The sequence below is a fragment of the Dromaius novaehollandiae genome, chromosome 1 (genome assembly GCF_036370855.1).
Source record: "Dromaius novaehollandiae isolate bDroNov1 chromosome 1, bDroNov1.hap1, whole genome shotgun sequence".
Classification (NCBI taxonomy): domain Eukaryota; kingdom Metazoa; phylum Chordata; class Aves; order Casuariiformes; family Dromaiidae; genus Dromaius; species Dromaius novaehollandiae.
The window spans coordinates 19,021,068-19,042,557 of NC_088098.1; the positions used below are offsets into that span (position 1 = coordinate 19,021,068).

A 21,490-nucleotide genomic window follows, 5' to 3' on the forward strand; every position below is an offset into this window, starting at 1 on the left:
GAAAAAATAGCTTTCGCTTTTTTTTTTTCTTCTTGTTTGCACAGTTGGAAATGTATTCCCTGCTGTTTCATATTTCCTATTCTGATTAAAAGTGTTACCTACTGCATTATTCTCTTCCAGGCCTGGGTTTTCTAGGTGAAAGCATCATTAGGAACACAGAGCCAAGGCAGAGAAATGGGCCTGAACTGAAGAACTCTTTAACTATACAAGAAATAAAATATATTTTCCCAAATGATGCTTTATACACGGCAGAAATTGCTCTTCCACATCAAATTCAAGCCACACTCGAATAACATAAGAACTTCAAAGACAAGTAATACATTTATATTTTTAGCAACAAACAGGTTTCGGTACAATACTGGCTATTAATCCTGGTCAGCACCCAAGGCTCTCAGCTGTTCTTGTCCAAAAGCTTCTTAAAATCTTTCTACCTTCTTTCTCTGCAGAGCCCTCAGGAACTGACGGAAAGACTACCACCTATCTTAAGAGACATCTACCTCTTAGCACAATAAAGGAATCAGAGGCCTAACCTTTTCGAGTTAAACCTCTCACTTTCTGATCCAGAAAAATGTTTTTTTTTTTTTACATAAAGCATCAGTTGTCTCACTATTATTCCAGTAACTGTGTTTTAGAGGTGAAAGAAGCAGGTTGATTCTCTGATAGCTTGGTTTCTGGCCTTTTTCCTACGTGACTGTGCATTAGTTTGTTTTAAAATGTAAACAATCTAATTATAGTGATAATGGCAAAGGAAGATAAATACCCTGGATTCGATTAATGCTGATGCTAGAAGTTGTAATAGGAAGTCAGCACTTCTTAAAACTTTCTTCATACCTAGATTCCATGAACTCCCATTCATTTTATCCTGTTTACATCAAGCATTCTGGTACCGCAGTGACCCACATAACCCTCACATTTTTTTTTTAGACTTCCAGTTTGAGAAAAATAGGGCTCAGGTAAAACATATTTTGACTTTTGACATTCCTGCCAATTGCATTTGGAGTCTAGTCCTTGCCTACAGCCACACCACCACCAATATGTATCTTCTCCTAACATTAAGTTTTTGAAAATCTTATTGAGCTGAAATCTTGGGAAGGAGATCGTTCCAAACTGAGGGACTATATTTTTCAGTCCTGTTTTTACAATATGAACATTTAAAAGACAAACAGGAAGTTAAAACAATCCATGAATTTTGCTTCTCTTCAGTGAGTCTCCTAAAGGCTGATGTGTTTTTTGAACAGCATTTACAGGAATATTTCAACACCACTTTACTGCTGAAGTTTCACTGTCTATAAATGGGTTTAAATATGTGGTATAGCTTATAATTTTACTGCTTTGTTCAGAAGGGTGTGTGAGCTTGTTATTTAGTTATATATCCTTAGAAGGAGAATGGCCAATTTATTCTCATGTTGATGTCTGCATGTTGAAACACTCTGTTCCTAGTCCTGTAACTACAAAAAAACAAAGTAGCATTCCTAAGGTTTAATTGTCACACCGGAGTGCAATTCTCATAACTTTTGCCTATACACACACCGTTGGCTTTCTGTGTTTTTTGCCAGTCAAATTCCCAAGAATTCCGACTTCTGCAGAAATCAAGCTCCTTCCTGCTGGTCAGAACTCAGCAGCTCTGCTCTTTTTCTCATGCCCAAGCCTCTCCAGGAACCTCCAACTAAACATTATCATATTCATCTCCAGCAGAGTCTCAGCCCAGGATTCAGAGCACTTAAACAGCAGTGGGGACAACCGCACTCAGATGCCACGACCACCTTCAGTCAAAAGCAATACAAACTCTCAGCTGGAGGGAGAGGAGGCAGGAGGGCACGCTGCTAATGTTTCAGCATCGGCGTAACAGCTCTGCAGCTACAGCACTTGTTTAGGAATTGGGAAATCTAGAGTTCAGGTTGCTGAGAGCATCTGCACCCATCTCTTTACTGCTTGGCTACCAGATGTCTTTGCCTGAAGGGGGGCTCTTTGCTCCTCTCACTTAAAAAATACCCAGTGCTGTACGAGAAACAGTTCTAGATTTATGGAAACAGACAGAGGGAAACCTGACTTTTAGGGCACTGACTCGTGTGGGTGATTGGTGCTCCCTGGCACAGAAGCAGCTTGTGCTTTTTATCCAGTGATTAACGCAAAATGTCAAAACCATTTCCAGAGCAAAGTCTGAACTCCTACCTTCCCCCTGTGTCCCCCTCAGCCCGGCCAGGCGGGTGCCTTGCCCTGCCCTCCTGTGCACACGTGCTCTCTCTTAATGCTTTTTTCTGACAAGTGCCTCGCGTTCATTAGAAAGGGTGAGGAAGGGGAGGAGCGGGCACAGCCCTCAGTAAGCCCCTTATGGGAAGGCGAGAGATGGATTCGATGTCCTCGTCCCTGTTTCTCAACGCAATGAACCCAAATTCCACACTTCCTGAGGGGCTGCAAAGGAAAGGGCATGCCGTCCTCACCATGTTCCTTGCCCAGCTGCATTTCAAAAGACGAGAGTGGGCCTTGCTCCCTTTTCTCCTAAGCAACAACTCCGGGGGCCTGATTGTGCAAGAAGGGCCCAGGCTGTGAAACTACGTTTGATGTGGGTACCGCTATGCATCCGACAATGGGACTGCTAAAACCCCGAGAAAGGAGTTCAAGATAAAATTTTCTCCTAAGCTTTTCTTGCTATTTTGGGCATCCCTGCTGTGCATTCTGGTTGCTCACGAATCCTGCTCTGATGGGCTTCGTGCTCCCCATGCAATAACTGGAAGCTGAGGCTCCTTATTCAAGGCTGTTGATTACACTTGCATTAGTCACTGCTCTGAGCATTACAAGCCTACGTCCTCCTGTTGGTCTAGCCTTACGTCTGGTGGGCTGAGATAGTACTAAAAAAAATATTCCCTGTACCAGGATATGCTGCACTTCTAAATTCAGTAACATAAAATAAAACTCCAGTGTCACGTTTCTGCTATCAGAACATAACCTGGAGCCCCTAGTTCTTGTCCCAGATGGCAATACACTTTCATCCAGTTTTGGTTATTTCCTGCTGCTGGAGACAATCCATTCTTTCACAACCACGGCTGAAAAATACTCTTCTATAAAATAACCCTTCCTTGAATGTTTTTGTTTGTCTGTCTTTGTTTTTTTTTCCCCCTGAGAAAAGATTTGGGAATAGCAGGGGATACAAGCACTTACCTCTTTTAAACTCAGCATCATAATCTTTATGACCTGTTTTATCATCAACTATCTTTAAGCTTTAACCAGGATAACAATCCTTGCCTTTGCAAGGGCTCCCACGGTAGTCTGGAGTGAATATGGGGAGAGCTAAGACATAAGAGACTAATATTAGAATTATGTGGCATAAAACCAGAGGCTTTACAGTGCACAAAGGGAAATCTCAGCGGTAAGCCATGAAAATGCCAGATGCAAGTGCTGTATATCAATGAACAGTATCAACAGAGTGCCTCAAATTACAACCGAAACACTGTTAATAGGCAAGGTACACCCAGCTCTCGCTCAGTGACTCCGTCCCTCTCCCAGCTCCCCTGTAAGTCCAGAAGTCCGCAGATCATCAGAGCTCTCGCAGAAATTCAGCGACGAAGCCTGGAGCCGGCAGTGTGCATTTTTCTAAATGTTGCCATGGTGATCTCCAGCACGCTGATCCCCAGAGAGCTCAGCTCAAAATTCAGAGGGAACCAAAGCAGGACAAAGAATTGACACCCAAGCAAAAGCAAGAGGAAAATTATGTATAATAAGCATATATGCACATTTTCATACAAAAGCTTTCAGAAAATAGATATATATAAAACAGAGAGGTCTGCAGGAAAGAAGTGCAAGCTTCATATGCTAAACTCTAAAGCAGGGCGGTTTAGTAGATAAGGTCAAGAATTTCTATCCCTGTCTCTTGTGGCTCACTATTTGGCACAGAGTAAATCCTCAGCCTCTGTATTGCAAAATCCTTAATTTGTGCAGTAAGGACATGGGACAAGGGATAACTAGGCAGATGAAAAGATAAAGATGTCTTTAATAGCATAACACTGTAGTGCAACAATATTCACTAGACAGCCAAAATCTGACATTTACTTTTCATAGGATTACCTCTCATAATTCCATGAAAAAAGTTCATAGAACAAGTCTTAAATATTTGAGAAAAAAAATATTATCACCAAGTACTTCATGTAGTCTGTTGCTCCTCATGGCAGTTATACTTTCTTAATGCATTCTCCACAAAGGGAATTAAACTTGTCCAAACATGAAAGCAACACTCTGACAAGTGATGTACAATCTTAGTATGCTATTGAGAAAACCGTGGTATGGTCCCTTCACTCCTAGCACACAACAATATAAGCTGGCAGGCACTGTGTTACAGCAGCCATACACACAGAAATAAGCCAGCAAGGAGAGACACCAAAACTCCAGATCTGGGCCGTGTCAGATATGCCACAGTCCAGAAATAATACTAAATGAGAGTCAATCAATGTTTTGCCATTAGGCAGCATGTTTCAGTCAGAGCTTATTGTCAGACACTGCCAGGCACTTCTGTGCATAAAATATCTCTGGGAGCAGTTAATCCCACATAGCTTTATATTCCACCACTTGCGTACAGTAGTTTCTTTTCCAAAAATACACAGCATTGTTTTTGTTCCTACCTGGATGTCTCATTACTGTTACAATGACTCTCTTAGGCCTCTCCATGTCAGCACCTAGTAGATCTCCATGTACATACTTAAGCGTGTTAAGAAAAGTTGCTTCCCCCTTAAATTAGCTTCTATTTTTTCCAGTCAGCTCCACTTCAATTTTCACCAAATCTTTCTGGCTTGCCACGGTACTAACCAATGTTAACAGTCTTACTCTATCCTCCATTCACCAAAATTTGGCGTGTAGTCTTTTGCTCACGACTGCAGGCACCACTTCACCTGCCACCTTTGGACTAACACCTAATTCTGCACCAGTGCATCATACTAGGCCACATCACCATGGAAGGTCACCTGCAGACATGCTGCTCAGAAAAGTTTGGTTTCTTCAGTATATTCACATTCTTATAGTTCCATTAAAAGTAAATAAAGAAAGGGTCATGGAGAATAAATTCCTTCAATGTCCATTTGTGTGATATGCAATAACAGTTTACTTCATACTAGTTTTCTAGTATTTCTTATTTTTAGTCCCTCTGTTAGTCTCATTCTGCTCTCCAGGCATCAGATGAAGTGTCCGTGCTTCCTCAAACAGATTGCTACCTTCCTGGGTTTCACTTTAGCATATTACTTACCAGTAATTGCTGAGTGGAGGAAGGGTTGAGGGAGAAATGTAACTATCTATAGTATTTATATTTTTATTTTTAGCCCTTTGTCACCCAAAACATGCTGACATCAGCCTTTAGCAGTCTCCCTGTATTTTAAGCTTTTCCCTTTCTGGGACACGCACAGGATAAAGCACAGAAATGGGGTCGTCCTGTAGCCCTTCACCGGGTGCTGCCTCTGTGCTCCTCCCTGTGCAAGCTCTTCCCGCAGCAACAGCTTCTGCCGACATGGACACAGCTCCCCGGCAGCTCCCGCAAGCAGGACACACCAGGCCCCGTGGGTGTTTGTGGCCATTGCCATTTGGGGAATTACACCCCCCACGCCTCACGAGTGGTCAGCACAGCCTCCGGGCTAAGAGGCAACACAAAACCCATTACTCCGAGTGAATCCACTACTTCTTGCTGTTATTCACAGGCTTTATAAATGCCACGAGCAAGTTGGCAAACTACGCTTGATGAGTTCATTTCTCCCTGTTGACCATAGTTTGCTGCTTTTCCTCAAACAGAGCTTCTGGAACACTTTTTCATATGCTTTTACTCTTCCTGAGATTTTCCAAGCTGTTGATTCCAGAGACAGAGTGCTATAACTTTGGGACATAACCATTCTTGATTCCCTTTAACAGTCTCTGATCTACTTTCTGCATACACCAATATTTCTGCTCTATTGGAGATAAAGAACTTGAACTTTAGCAAGCTCCCTACAAAATCACTGATTGAGGCTGGCATAATATTATGGTTCTTCTTCTCTCATACCTTGATGCCTTCAGGAAAGAGGTTTTATTTACCACGAATAAAGATGAAAGCTGACAGACAGCCTTCAAATCAAAGCACAAGCCAGAAAATGGCTGATTATTCACGGAAGCAGCATTTAACAGCTTAACTTAGTCTTTATTTAGATATTGTTTTGCATATTTCACCCGTAATGAAAGCAGACTTGTCGCGAACAAAATCATTTGGTAATCTGATTTATCAAGACCACTCACACACTGACAGTCAAGAACTTTAATAAAATTTGCACTTGTGACATCAATTTGTACTAATTTATGTCTCTTAGATGCTTACGCATTTTCCAGGGCTGGTGAATGGAGAGAAGACCCTCGTGCAATTCCAAGCACTTCTAGAAAACACAGTTCTATGCTGTAATGTGTATCTGCTTAGGGAATATACTTGAAAGGCCCTACTTCCCTTATTATAACAGCATGCACTATACCATCCACCAGTGGTGTATGACAATATTTTACAGAGACGCTGCAAACCTTTAAAGTGTTGGGATGAACTAAGTACACAGGGGCTGTCAGATATTTACCTTGCGAAAGAACATTAGATGTATTAGATTAATACCAAAGATAATAAATGAAGTTCAACTTTGGCAACCGAGTTGGCAGAACAAGACCAGAACATTATTGCAGAGATACTTGCATTGAAGTCACGTGTCACAAAACACTAAATGTGCCGCCTCCCTTCTCTGTCCTTTCCTCTCCCCAGTTATTCAGCTGCTGTGGTCACAGGCAAGGCTGTTGTCAGCTGCTTAAAAGTCTCAAGAGGAAGATCACCGCATGCCTCAGTTGGGACACCTCTACTCCCCCACAAGGTCAGCATTTCAGTTTTATCTAGTGAATCAGACAGCTGCTTGCCCCTCTCTCCACAGCTTGTCCTGCTGTTCAGTTCAAAGAAAGATCTGGGGTAAATTTTATACTTTGTCTAACATTTGGGTAGCTGATACCTAGTTCATCACTACAGAGGAGCTACGTTGTCTCGAAGGGCCCCTTGCTCTCAGAGGAAGTTCTCTGCTTTGGGCTGGTACTGGCATGCAAGCAATGGCATGAACACACTCATGGGGCTGCTTCAGCGGGAACTAATCATCTTTCAGTTCCTGGCCAGATTATTTTCAGCTCTCTGGCCAGACATGAGGTTTGGTTACAGCTATGCTTATACCACCAATGCAACTGGCAGAAACAAGAAGCTAGGGGCGATGGGAGAACGAAGCCACCTTGTTCAGTGACAGTGTGGATTGGTACCCCACAAAGTGACTGTGTAAACATGTCCTGACACAGTTCAAGTTATACAACTTCAGCAGGTGTCCTAGAATTGGAGAAAGAAATGTTTCTCATCCTGTCAGAAAAAATAGACAGACAAGCTGCTGGGTGAGGATGTTATCCCTGCTCATTCTTCTTTTGTGAGAACAAATGCCTGCTTTTGTATAGCATGACTATTTTCAGAGTACCACATTTGCTTACAATAATACATTGGCATATTTAATTTTGCTTAAGTCATGCAAAATAGAAGTATTGGGAACTTTTTCCTTTCTTCAGTTATTGGTTTTCATCCCCAGTCTATGTCATTTACTTGTTCTTTTCCTCCTGGTCCTATATATACTTCAAAGGCATCTTTTCAAATAACAAGTTCTCTCAGTGTAGCTTGCCCCTACAGCTGTAAAAGCCTCACTCACATATATCTCCCTTAGGAGAGTTAATTTTCTGAGGAGCTCCTCTAGGCAACATCTGTAATCATGCAAATAGGTAGAACATTCCCATGTTGCATAGCTCAAGGAGGAACCATATATATCCTGCAAAGCAAACCCAGGGCAGCACCACAAATATCTATACACCAGATAAAATCCATACTCTGCAGCTTGGACCACTAACAACAAATGCCATCCAATATATCTTTCAAGCCAACTGAAGAGTTCACACATGGATGGCCTGATTTGAGTTTACACAAGGGTATGAAAATATGAGAATGCAACGAATCAGCATCTCCCTTGGTTACTGACCATTCCTAGCACTTCCCTTCCTAGCACTACCTGGCTTTTGAAACAGGATCTCCTTGGCTTTGTGACCAAGCCGATCCCTGTATGGTTGTTTCATTTCTAGATGCTTCTGCTGGAATTGAAGCCACTGTGGAGCAGAAAGCAAGCAAGCAAGCCCAGATAGTTTCTCCTGTATACAGCAAGATAGCTTATGCTTTCTAAAGACACTGGCCATAGGAAGTATTAAGGACTTTAGGAATCTACTCCACTATCCCTGATATCAACTCTATTGTATGTTTCTGCTCGTTATAATGAAAACATCAGTTTGACCTAATCAGCCAGCTGAGGAACTTGGACTGTTACCATCATTGGACATACTTGTATCACAGCGTTTACTGCTTTCACTTCACCTATTTCTTCCTCTCAGATGAAGCTCTTGCCCTCTCTGCCTTCAAGGTTAGACTGCAACTCTTTGCTTTCAAATGAACAAAAGTGCTGTTGATAGAATGGGTCATTTTTAAAGTATTGTGACCTCCTTTCCCCCATTACGACTAGGGTGGAAGAGCCAGGGAAGGGCCAAATGGCAGTGCCATTTGGTGGAAATTTCTTGGATGTGAAACCCAAGCAGAGGATGCTGAAGACAAAACCAAGAGCTTTCTGCCAGCCAGCTTCTGCCAGCTTTCTGACCTCAGCAACAGTCCGCTCAACACCCCCTGCTTTGTCCTCAGGACTCTTCTGATATGCAGAAAGAGGATTGTAGCACGAACCACTTCTGACATGCAGGAAGGAGAAGGTGTTGTAAGAAGAGGTGGCAGAGTATGAATCCCCATAACATTGCCCGTAATAGAAACCATGATTTGTGAAGCCATCACTTCCACAGAAAATTTAAAAAAAGAAATGACTCCAGAAATAAAGTTAAAGACAGCTCTCTGAAAAACAAACAGCCAGAGTCCTCAAAGCTATGCATGCCTTCTGGCTCCTCCATGCAACCAGCATCATCATTCCTTCTTCACCTTCAAAAAAAGAACAAGTTCTAAAGGATGTTATTTGAAAATGTACATCTAGCTTTGAAGAAGATTGTGGCAGGCCCCTTCAGTTGTCTGGAAATTTCCAGACACATTTTAAAGAAAATACTAGCTAGATATAAACACTAGAGCTACAATGTTTCGCAAGCTCAGAAGTTCCCAGAAACTGATTTAATGCAATTCATTCAACTAGTCACAAATTAAACTGATGACATTTTAAGGAAAGCTAGCAAAGGTAAACAAGAGTATATTTTGCGTATCCTAGAAGACTTCTGTTTACTAAGTCATCAACTTAGCGACAATAAGAAATTTGATACTTAAAACCGTAATTTTTTTTTACTTCCTGAAACTACCTCATGACACTGTGCTTGATCAAATTAAAAGCTTCAGTAACAGGACACTACATTATTGTCTGGATATCCAAAGGAATAGATATTTTTAAATATACTGTCTTTTGTATGTATTGCATTAACTGAATTAAACAAAGGCTGAGACATGCCCTGAATTTAGCCTTTAATAATTATCAAGCAGACAAGTATTTAATTCTTACTTTTAGCCTTGTTAAATCTTTTAATTAAATATAACATTAATTGAACTAAAGATTATTAAATGTATTAGTTGAGAAATACCTGTTTAAAAGTAATAAAGTAGGGAGGAAAACAAGAACACGGAACAGGTTTTATAAATAGATTCATATAAACAGCATTAAAAAAGTAACACCTTGAGAGCACAGAGCATTTTTTTCATGTTCGTTAGCACAAAAGTAATGGCAAAGCTTAAAAGCAGTGCAGGTGGCGTATTCCAGACAAATCAACATGTTAATGTAAACCGTTTCCATTTAAGCAAAGCAACACATGTAACATATATGAACATCTGTTCATATAAGACAACTGCTTAAAACAATATCATCATCATAAAAGAATAGGATGAAGCGCAAGAATGGTGCAGCAGTCCTCCTATATGTGGTGCTCAGACTGGCAGGTAGGAAGGGTGCTCCTGCACCAAACCCAGAGAGACTAGCAGTAGTAGGGTTGAGACAGGCTTTTGCAAAACTGCGGTCCTGGTCTGAAAGCCGTGGTCCAACGGCCCTGGGTAGGAGGCTGCGGTGCGGCAGAAGCCGTTACTCCAGCCTGCAGAGCAGAAGCAGGGGCAGCACTGCCCTGCAGCACCTCAAGGAGCTCCCGAAGCCCCTGGTTCTGCGGGCTTGGTGACGTCCTCAAGGGGTTAGACCTGAAGTGAATGGGGCCTCTTAAAATCATTCATTTATTAGTAACTGCACAGCCACTACAGGTACAACATTTGGATACTTCCCCTGCACCAACAAGCAGACAACAGCAGTTGTATCATGAGTAAGAAAAGCAACAGAGCCCTTATCAGCACTTGTTCACACTGGCATCATCTACTCATGAAAAAGAAGGTGGGGAGGGGTGGGGGATGTCATTTCACTGACTCAAACATCAGCAGTCTCACGAAAGGGCGTGCTTTGGCCAGGAATCAAAGGTCTGCGAGACACAGCTACTGTAGCATCAGAGCGTGACACTAAAAATGGTATTTAAACTCTGGAATCAATGCTGACAACTGCTTTGCAACGGTTCCCTAAGTCTGTTTAACTCCACATTGCATTTCTATTTCTGAACAGGGACATAATTCTCAATTTCAGTTGCCAAGAGACAACAAGAAACCTAGTGCCAATATTGTCACTTCTGTGTCCCCTAAATGAGCATCATAACCTGCTTATTCTATGAAAGCCTGCGAGCTACAAAGCACTTCTTCATTGGTGACTGACATAGAGAGTTAACAGTGTTACAGCCAGCCACTCTCCATTCCCACCATGGGTTATGAGAAGGAAGAAATCTGTTACAGCGTGGATGACAACAAAGCAGACGTATTCACCAACATGTACAGAAGAAAAGGAAATACAGTTTCTGCTGAAACCTTAAGCCAGAAATTTCTCAGTAAATCTCCTCCCCTCGCTCATAAAAATTGAGATAATCAGAAAACTTCAACTTTAGTAGCACAAAGAACTGATACGAAACCCTTATTCTAGTGCACCCAGCTTTTCTATTCGTTTTCACTAGGATTGGGCAAACTGCTTTTTTGCCTTTCTCTTCATCTCCACAGGATGCAGCAGGGCTTGCCAAAAATAACCACGTTTTAATTTTCTTTCACAATTCCCTTGAAGAGTTCTGCACTGTTTTAATGCTGTAGCATCACATATCCTTTTAATTCCAGCCTACGCATTTTAACATTTCAAACACATGGTTATTTATAAACGAAGAGCCACCAGGGCTTTGGTGAGGTAAAGTGGTTTAGTGGGGATGGGACTGGGGGGGAAGGAGGGAGTGTGAGTCACCATTTTCTGTTTTTAATCCTTCATTCCTCCTCTGTTTTGGGCTTTGTTATTAGCAGTAGCACTTATTCCCTTTGAGCAGGGCCAAGGCAGCAAACAAGTCTGCTGAATTTGAAATCTGGACAATGCCAGCTACTAATTCAGCTGTGCATGCCTGCTCTAGGCTGTTCAATGAGTTGAGACCCTTCTTTGTAGCCTAGGCTTTCCCCTGCTCGAAGCGACAAACCCCTCAATCAAAAGCTGTTGGCTGCAGTTTTGTTCATTCCCACCTGCTCCTGCAAGAGTGAGAACAGACTGGAAGTTTTGTGCGGCATTCAGCGCTGGGCATTGACACACTGAACAGAGCAAACAGGTTACAAAAACGATTTGCAGAGACAACGCCACGCACTTGAAAACCAGCACCGCTCTAACTAAAACACCACCTGGTAACATGTTGCATTGCATACTGAAGGGGACACAGCAGTTGTTCAAAATCCCCACTCTTCTTTCTGGTCACTGCTGGACAGCATGGCAAAAATTTGTCCTCCAGCCTGATTATACCACTCTGCTGATGGTGCAACAAAAGCAGAAAGAGCCATGGAAGAAATAACAAGGTAACCTGCAATTTTAATGAAAGAAGCAGCAGGAGGTAGAAATATTAACTGCCACCACAACAATTTTTCTTCCCACTTCAAGCACCCTCTCTCTCTAAACAGTCCTTATATACGGACTTGCTTGCAAAAAATCTCCAAAGGCCAACCCTCTCAAGCCTGTCTGTACTTCATACTTTTTGCAGCTCCACTGAGAAACTGTCTTTTTGCCTTAAGCTATGAGAGCGCTGTGCAGCGCCTGAACTCCAGCTTGGGAACCAACAACATGCAGCTTCCAGCCCGAGACTTTTTAGGGGTGCTCATCTTTGGAAAAAGCCCACATCAACGGCCTTAAGTGTAGATGTTCAGCTACCACATCCATGTCTTGGTATCAAAATACTTGCATTCAGTTCGAAAAGTGTGCATAGCTCCAAGTGTAATCCAGGGCAACTAAGAACAAGTACAACCTCTGAGAATTAGACTAGTTATTTAGATAACTTAACTAGGTAGCAACTTTGAAAATGCTGATGTTAGCCACTATTTCAGCTTCCTGGGTTATAAATGGATATAATTTTTACTTACCTGACAGGTGTGTCATGAGAATTAGCTAATATTGACACTTTGATCTTTAAAGTGCTTTGCCAAGTATTAATTAAGGAAGGATCATTTTGCATTTAAAATAGCTAATATTTTGAAGTTGAATTCATTTTCATCTCTCTCCTAAAATGGCAAAGAATCTACTGTTTGCTTTTCTACATATTTCCCAAGAGATTATTTTGGAGAAATACAAGAAATAGACACATGCAGATAGATCTGTGTTTCAAGAAGGAGGAATGGAAACTTCAGAATAAAAAGTTGTCTGTGTTTTATCGTAAGAATTCTCCCCAGAAGCATCTCCTGTGCATCTTGTAGCCAGACCTCTAGATTTAGGTCAAATGTTACTGAGTAGGGGGAGATGAGAAACGCCCTCCACAACTCTTTTATAATTCATCTTCTGGTATTTCTTACGAGGCAGGTCTCAAAGACACACATAAGAAGTTCCTAATGCACTGCAGACATTCAGGTACTGTATCTACCTGTAAGGCATGGCCTAATTTCTTCACAGAGGGAAAGGTGCCAACATATGTGCAAAACTCGTTACAGTTTCACCCGTACCTAGTGACGTGAAATACTCAAAGCTGCTGGTCTGTTAAAAAAAAAAAAAAAAAAAAAAAAAAAAAAAGTCTGCTAAAATGCTCCCAGAAGAGGACGGGGAGCCAAGGCTCTCCCGCGGAGCTTTTGGAGCCAGCTTCTCCCAGGCGCTCCGTGCTCGACAGCAGAGCCAGGGCTTTGGCCATGGTCCCTGTGGGCCTTCTGTCACAAAGGCCTGAGAGCAGAGGCTCTGGCCTTTAAAAGGCCCAGTGAATATATACACCCAGATTGGAAAGAAATGCAAGATCATAGCTGATAACGTATGGGAAAGCAGCAGCAGAAGTCTCCAAACAAGCTGCTCTGCACACCCAAGAGAGATCATTAAGCGGGACATTCCCTTGATGGCTGCTGCTGCTGCTGGTTACAGGCTGGCCTGGGGTCAGAGGCTGCAGGTGGCAGCAAAGAGTGATCACCTCTCCTCCACCCGCAGCGCCGTCCCCACCGTCAGCCAGGTAACACAGAGAAGATGGGGGCAAGGGAAAGAAAAACAGGCGGCCCACAGGCACCAGAAGGGACGCCAGGAGTACAAGCACGAAGACAGACCTAAGCGCTGTGTGCGCCCTCCCACAACTCTGCTTAGGGCCTTGGGCTTCACAGTACAGCAGCAAGATCTCTATGCGAACGCTTTGGGAAGTCCACGTCTCGTTCGCACCCAGTGCCGAAGCCACAGAGAAGACACCAAACAAACATTACCCATCATTTTGGTAACTTCAGCAATAGGAATCTGTGCTAGGCATCCATAGATGGATCCTCCAGGTGATTCTGGGCACTCAGTGTGATTAATTTTCACTCAAAGTTTGCTACTTAAAAGAATTTAGGAACATACTGACAAAAATGTATTAATATTTCTGTAACGTTGCAAAGCTGAATTCTAAAAGTAGAAAAATACTGAAGTTCCTTATGCAAGTCCTTTATGACACACGATGATGCGAGACTATTTTTTTCACAGTTCCCTTGCTTCATTTCATGCACAGCATAGACATTACTTAATGAACTAGCAACTCTTCAATATTTATTTTTCTCCTCATTATTCAGTGTGTGGCTCTGTGCCTTATTTACCACACTACCCAAAGGCTGCTAAGAATAATTTATAGCGTTCATGATATAGGAGACAAACTCTTATAAACAACAATTAATTTTACAATACCCAGCTGAATCCCAAAACTAAGGCTGACAGTTTTGGGATGGTCACTGCTTTTGAGCAAATACTTTATAATCCAAAAAGCCTAAAAAGCACCTCTGCACAGTTCCACAAAGAACCTGTCTGCTGACAAGCAGAGCTGAGCGAGAGCACATGCCATGACATGGTCCTCACCCTTCAAAAGCTGCGTCAGAACCAGGTTATTTATGGTGCCGGTGCACACGTTTTACATAGTAACTTCTGTTGAGAACAGCGAACAAAAACCTCAGTGCTACATTAAGAACTTGTTCCAGGAATCTCAGATTACAAAATGTACAGCAAGAACCTAATTTTGGTGTCTAATTAGGGCTGGGCGTTCTTCTCCCCTCCACATGCACTCGACTGCCTTGATGGTACCTGCTCCTAATTCCTTAGGGCACACACTCCCCTTCCTTCTAATCACATTCATTGCCTCAAAATTATTACAATACATCTTCAGCATAACGCAATACAATTATCAGCTTATCGTCCCCTCCAGTTGTTTTTACATTTTTCCCAGCCTTTCCCTACTACAAAGGGTTTTTTGTTTTTAATTTTTGTGCTCTCTCCCCATCTTCTCTCTCCTGTCCACCAGCTGAGAAAACACAGCAAAGCAACATTTCACTGTATCCAGCATCCCAAGTTCTGTTTTCAGGTCTAAGAAAGCTCAGTCTGGAAGTTCATGGAAAAGAATGGGAAAGAGGAGATTTCTGGAAGTTTATTCTACCTTTGAGCTCTAAGGGTAACCAAAGCCCAAGTGCCAATACCAGCTACCCTATCAAACCATTATAGTATACGTCAATCCCAACTTTCAGATTTCATTTTCAATTTTGACTAAAAGCAAGTCATTCTATAAATCTCTCTGGAGGTGTTATATGTTAAAAAGCATGATCAGAAGAGGAGATACTGGATTTCATAGTTTCAAGGCTCTCTTTCTAGCTCTGTCACTAGTTTGTGAGTGACTGCAGATAAAATTGCTCCTCTTAGCTCCTTTTCTTGTAAGTGCTTTTGTTCTCGCTCTCTGGCTCTGTCTTTTAAATGTGAATGTCTCTATAGCCATGAGAACTCAAGCCACTTCTGTAATACAAAACCATTACGTCTTAGAGAAAAGGTGGATATGAAAAAGCATTTTCTCCCGTCCTTATGCATTTGTTAATTTGGTGTTACTCCAAAATCCCAGCAAACGTGAAGCCAACTAGTTTTTGATAAAATCACTTAAATTTAGAAGGATGAATCTCTAATTTTAATGTCTGATAGTTGCAGAAGGCAGATTAGAAAGAAGGCAGACCTCGGTCTACATATCCACAGTTAAAATATCAGAAAAATACCATCCTCTGGAGGTCATATTCATTTTAATATCAAGGACAAAGTGTAGTTAATCAAATGTTGTCAGCTGTCTACTACTTCTGAACTTCCTGAAATACAGCTTTATTTACTGAACATTCATGTATTTTGTTTTCACATACATACATATATGAAATGAATTGTAAAAATAACTGCCCAGTTAAAATCTCAAATCATACCCAAATGGATCTCCTTTGCTGAACAGTCACTTATAAAACCAACCAAACAAGACCCAAACATTCTGCTTATTTCATAATTCTGAGGGAACTGAAACACATTTTCCCAAATTTCCCAGGAGAAACTGTTAAAGTCTGAGTTGGTGAGAATGATGTGAAAGTAATTTAGAAAAAGTTTTACATGGACAGACTCATCACACACAGAAGGAATTGATCAAGAAGTGCCACTGGCTAAAACAAGGTCACTCTAGAAATCTACTTCTAGATATTTTGGAGCAACTAAAATGACTGTTCCCAGTAAACGTTTTGAAAGGGCCTTTTTTGTGCAATACACACTGGCAGGTTTTAAAGATTTGATTTTGTATCTTACAAGCTGATAGAGGTTTCACACTGGGCCAGATACCAGTAAAGCACTATGTGGAGAGTCAATGCACAGTATAGCCTGTAGCTTACGTACAATGTTGTCAAATCTCAGGACCTTCATTTCAGAAAACCTATTATCAGTAGACACAACTATATATAAAACAGACAACATTTCATAATGTTCCTGTAGTAGCTCCTTTGTCTGTACTATTAGTTGGTTAGTGATTTTAAAAGACAAGCTTACAAAAGCCCAAAGCCTAAAATTAAAACTGCTCCAGCTTGTTAGATATTTAAAGCAGGATCATCTTATTTGTCATCTAAGTTATGAATTCGGTACTTTATGCAGCATTTGGAAAGACTTAGTTGACTGCTTCCAGACTCGTCAGCCAGACTCTAGGAATGGAAGGTGAGATCGTGGGAAAAATGTAGTCAGAAAAAATACTGAAACAAATCTGCAGCAGCTAGAAGCTCATGACTATCACTGCCCTGCAAATTGGAGCCACTCAAAGCCTCCTAAGGTAAAATACAGGGGTATGATTTGCTGCGATGTGTGTCTGCTTCACACACAAATACATATGTATGCATACACATACGTACATGAACACTTTGTTATGGAGTTCACATTATTATTATGAAATACAGCTAGGGAAAGCAATTACTTTAAGAAAAATAATAGGGTATTCACTGGCAAAGTAATAGTTTCAAAAGGGTCTAGAGAATGAACCAAAGCTCTTATTGTTAGAGAACTATTGACTCCAGGTTTGAAAAAATGACCTCGAGTGAGCAATGATGCACTTAGCCTGGAACTTTCAGACGCTGTATTTCATTTAAAATTGAATTGCCAATCCACAGTGCAATCTTTTTCTACTATAAACTCACATCTTTCGGGCAAGTATACAGAAAAATACTATATACTGCCTGCTTTATTCCAAGTTATACTAAGTCTTTTTGGAAATAGAAAATATGTGTATGTTACAGGATTTAAAGATCCCCACGGGTACTTCTACAGATTATTGCTGGGTGGGGGGGAGGTTGCTGTTTTTTTAAGAGCACGTAGTAACAACTTCATATTGCCATTTTTCCTGCAAACAGTTCAGAAGCATGCAAATAATTAGCAGCATGTGTCCCTGCTAATAGCGTTCAGGTATGGACAGCCTACACACCCATATTTAGAAATATTTAAGAGACACTTCACACACACTGTTCTGATCCATCATTTCTGTGAAACTGAAAGTACTATGTTTAGTGGTATTTTAGTTAAATTAGGTCTTCGGTTTTGCATAGCCTGTAAAATCACCAAATAATGTCAATGGTTTGCAAACATAAATAATTGAGTTACATGCAATAAACACTTACATTCACTTTTCCACTAAGTCTTCTTCACTGCAATCAAGTTATTTTCCAGGATGGTGCTTAATCTTCTTTTTTCTGACTTGCAAAATAAAAGAAGACAGTGATTACAAATATATCCGCATACATTAAACTACACTCAATCACCTAAAATTTATGAACTCTAAAATGCTGATTTAGAATGGTCTATTATGTTCCATAAATCTATAATTTGGTTTTTATATAGCCAATTTTATTTCATTTTAAACACAACTTCAGCACACCATAACTTTCAATCCTAAGGCTAAATGGAGCAATTTTCTGAATTTCAATAGTTGCTCAGATAATAAATCAGATGGACAGTTGCTCACAGATGTACAACTAATTACCAAAGAACTGAGAGCTCAACTGATGTATTCCCTGAAAGAATGTTTTGCATTACAGATGGGGTATTGTGCGATCTGGCACTCTTTTAGCGAGAGCTTGAACACTCTCATATCAATGGCAGTACTCAGCACCTCCCGCAATCAAACATTTAAGAATGGAAGAGAAACAGTGCCTGTCCCTCTAGGGAAGGATAATATGCTCTCTGATACCATTCAACATTACTGTATATGCCTAAAAGCGATAACACAAGTGCTATGTAGATCGTTCAACTTGAACATGAAGATGACAACTGTCCTCGAAAAAATAGCCTCATCAATACATGCAGTGACTGCTGAACATCCAAACCTGTTTCTTACACACAGATATTTATCAGCTGCCTTATCGTAAAGCATGCCATGCCCACTGTTTGTAGCAAATGCCAATACACACACTAAAAGACCACGAAATGACAGTTCCTAGGGAGAGTGACTTGAACATGTAGCAAAACCCACCATCTCATCTCCAAAAGCTCACAGATGAACCTGACTTTGAGGCTTGCCTAATGCTGGGGAAGAACACAGGGAGGGAAGAAATCAACATTAGCAGGGTTTTTATTTTCCCCTCATGTTCCTCGAGGGCTGCCCAGTATTAAAGCATGTTTATTTCATTAATGCTCACTGGGGCTTAAGTTCTTGTTTGCACTTCCCTGTATCTAGTTGCTGTGGTAACACATTCTTTAAGACTATGTACATTCATCTCTTCCTGCAATCTCCTGACAATATAAATTGCTTAGCACCATATAACATACCAAGGAGTCTTACTGGCAAAGGGAGAAAAGGATCTGCAACCCAAGCACATACAGGAAAATGAAATAGAGAAGTAAAAGGAAGTGCCAGGGATGTGAAAGACCATAATATTGTCAACAGCAGTCAAGAAGGAAGGAGGTTGAGGTAGTCAGCAAAAAAGGTTTCAACCTGCTGAGGAGTTCGCTTTATACTTCTATATTGTCTCTCTTCTTTAGACTCTTTTTGTTAACTTTAAAGAATTTATATTTAGGCATTTCTTGCATAGTTGGTTAACACTTCAACTTTACGGATGCAACAACTGAAGTACCTGGAAATCAGTATTTAGCTGAACCTGGAAAAAAAGACTCAATGCTGTAAGCTTTGGCTGTTATGGTCAGCTGGTTTTACCCTCAGTGACGAAATATGTGCCCTGCTAATAACATCACTGACATATTTATTAGGAAAACTGCTTCAACCACAACCCAGAAACTGGCACAGAGTAAGCAGACTGCGTTTGTGTCAGTCCTCCAGTGAGCGTACACATTGGGCAGCCGGGCGTTTTAGTCTATAGTTGGTAGCAAGCTGTGCCAGAGAATGATGCCACCACACAGTACTTAATTTTCTGCATTATAATATAGGAAGTCTCTTTCATAAGAGGCTTGGGACGCGAGCCAGAAATCTCACTCCGCGTCTCCCTGTTTATTCAAACTGAGTCATCAGATTTTCCAGGTTTCTCTGCTCTCAGATGGCACACTGCCTTGGCTAGGTTTAGATGGACACAGGTGGTACCATCTGCCACGAGGCTTCCTTGTTTTGTTTCGTTTTGTTTTTTCCGTTTACCTCCTGCTCATATCACAACAGCTCTTTTTCAGTATCTTAAATCGACCACACAGCAAAGAACTGTTTTTTTGTCACACGGGTTTGGCCAGCTAGCCAGTCAAAATGGAGCGCTCGAACAAAAAGTACTAAAATACACATCCCTATTATTCATTCCCCGAGAGCTGGCAGCTCTTACAGACCAACCTAAAGTCAGAAGTACTAAGATAACACAGGACAGTTGCTCTTTGCAACTCACAGAAACTGTGAGTGCAAACGGAGCAAGTGTGGGATAGGGTGACACTCGCAGAAGCTAACTTCAGTCTAACAAGGTTATCTTCCCCTTTTGTCCCTCTCCACTGAATAGAGAGGTAGGTTGCTGCCGTGAGTCACCTTCTGGGAGAGGCATCTATCTTCCCTGAATTGGTTTTCTGGAGGAGACTCCCCCTCCCCTTCATAACCCACAGAGAACGGTAGGGACATTAGCGTCATTAGACTAAATTTAGCTTTTATCCTGCCCTCTCCCCCCCCCACCAGCATACCTAACTGCTCCCACCTTTTCATATGACACAATTCTCACCCTTCAAATCAAAGAATTTCGTTACAACAAAAGGGTGAAGAACACCACAGATGACAATGTGGTTAAGATGATCAGAACAGGTGAATAAGCCAACAAAGCCAGGAGAGCTGCACTCCCTGCTGAGCAGTTCACTCTCCCCATGAGGCAGCTGTGCCACCACACCTAAGGAAGAATATCTTCGGTACAGTCACTTCGAAAACATAGCTAACTCTCAGCTGATCAGGTCTGTTGAAATGCAAACTTTTGCAAGCAGACAACTCGCTGCCACGGTGCAGCAGCGCGAGGAGGAACTACGGCTTCCGAAACCGGCAGGGAACAAAACGCAGCACTTGTCCTGTCCAACCTCCGGCTCACACAGCTACAACTAAGAGTAACAGAATACATGCAGTGATTTTGCTTTCTAGAGCTAAAAACAGATTATAAAACATATTTCTTGGAGCTTTTTTTTCTGTTTGCTTGTTAGAAAGGGCACACAACAGGTCAGGGATAGAAAGCTGTACTATCCGGTTCCCAGAAACAGGCCTTATTCCCTCGAGCCTTCACTATACACAACATATTGAGTAAACACTTCTCGTATAGGCTTTTATATGCCCACAGAACTTTTATTTGGGCTGTTTGGCTAGCAAGCATGGTAGACACTTAATAGGACTGAGCATGCAGGATAACATTTTAAATACTCCCTTTTGGGGCTAAATTTTGAAAAAGGATCTTCACATTTCAGAGCTAGGAAATCTATGTTATAACACTGAGATCATGTCCATATGAAAACAGGACATAAAGTTTACTAGTAAAAATTTAGGCTGATATTAAACATCAACTTAAGACCCCAAACATTACAATGTACTTACATCTCTAATTAACCTTCTATTAAAGTACTACATGCCAATATGCGGTTAACCCAGTATCTTCCTTCACCTCCAGCTCCCTATTTTAAGTTGCTCTTGGTCACTTCCATGCTGCTGTCTCCAACTCTTTGATCTCAGGGACACCACTTCTAGCATATGAACTCCAAAGTTTTACTTCTGACTTCTTCTCTGTCCCTTCCCCATGGCTACCTCAGGTTTAGTACCACAGTTTTCTTGAAGCTACTCAACATATTTATGCCTTCAGTTTGCTTAAATCTAATAATGCTAAAACTTTTTTTTTGCTTTGGTTTCCAGTCAGTCTCACATTCTTTTGTCCTCAATTTTATGCACTGTGAAAAGACCTTGACCCCCCTGTGCAAAAATTTACAGAATATTAAAATAATGATGGAAGTGTTTAATACTGCTTGATATACCTCAAAAGAAGAAATACTTTTACTCAGCCTTTTCATTTTGCTCTTCCTGTGGTTTGCTGGGGAGCAGGGAAGGGGAGAAGCCCAAAAAAACCACATGCTGGAGTTTTCTGTTCTTAAAATTTAAGTTAAAAGTCTAAGACCAGCTGAGT

General features: G+C 41.3%; 1 protein-coding gene across 9 annotated transcripts in view; it reads right to left on the reverse strand.

Annotated features, from left to right (window-relative positions):
- Positions 1-21,490, reverse strand: part of PLXNB2 (plexin B2) — a 255,297-nt gene that overhangs the window by 98,006 nt on the left and 135,801 nt on the right. For 7 of the 9 annotated variants that reach the window (XM_064506563.1, XM_064506571.1, XM_064506547.1 and 4 more), the window contains one exon: positions 17,543-17,618. In XM_064506563.1, coding sequence (XP_064362633.1) covers positions 17,543-17,544 — 2 coding nt within the window. In that variant the 5' untranslated portion in view covers positions 17,545-17,618. The remainder of the gene's footprint in view (positions 1-17,542; positions 17,619-21,490) is intronic. The other 2 variants (XM_064506556.1, XM_064506589.1) reach the window with 1 other exon arrangement.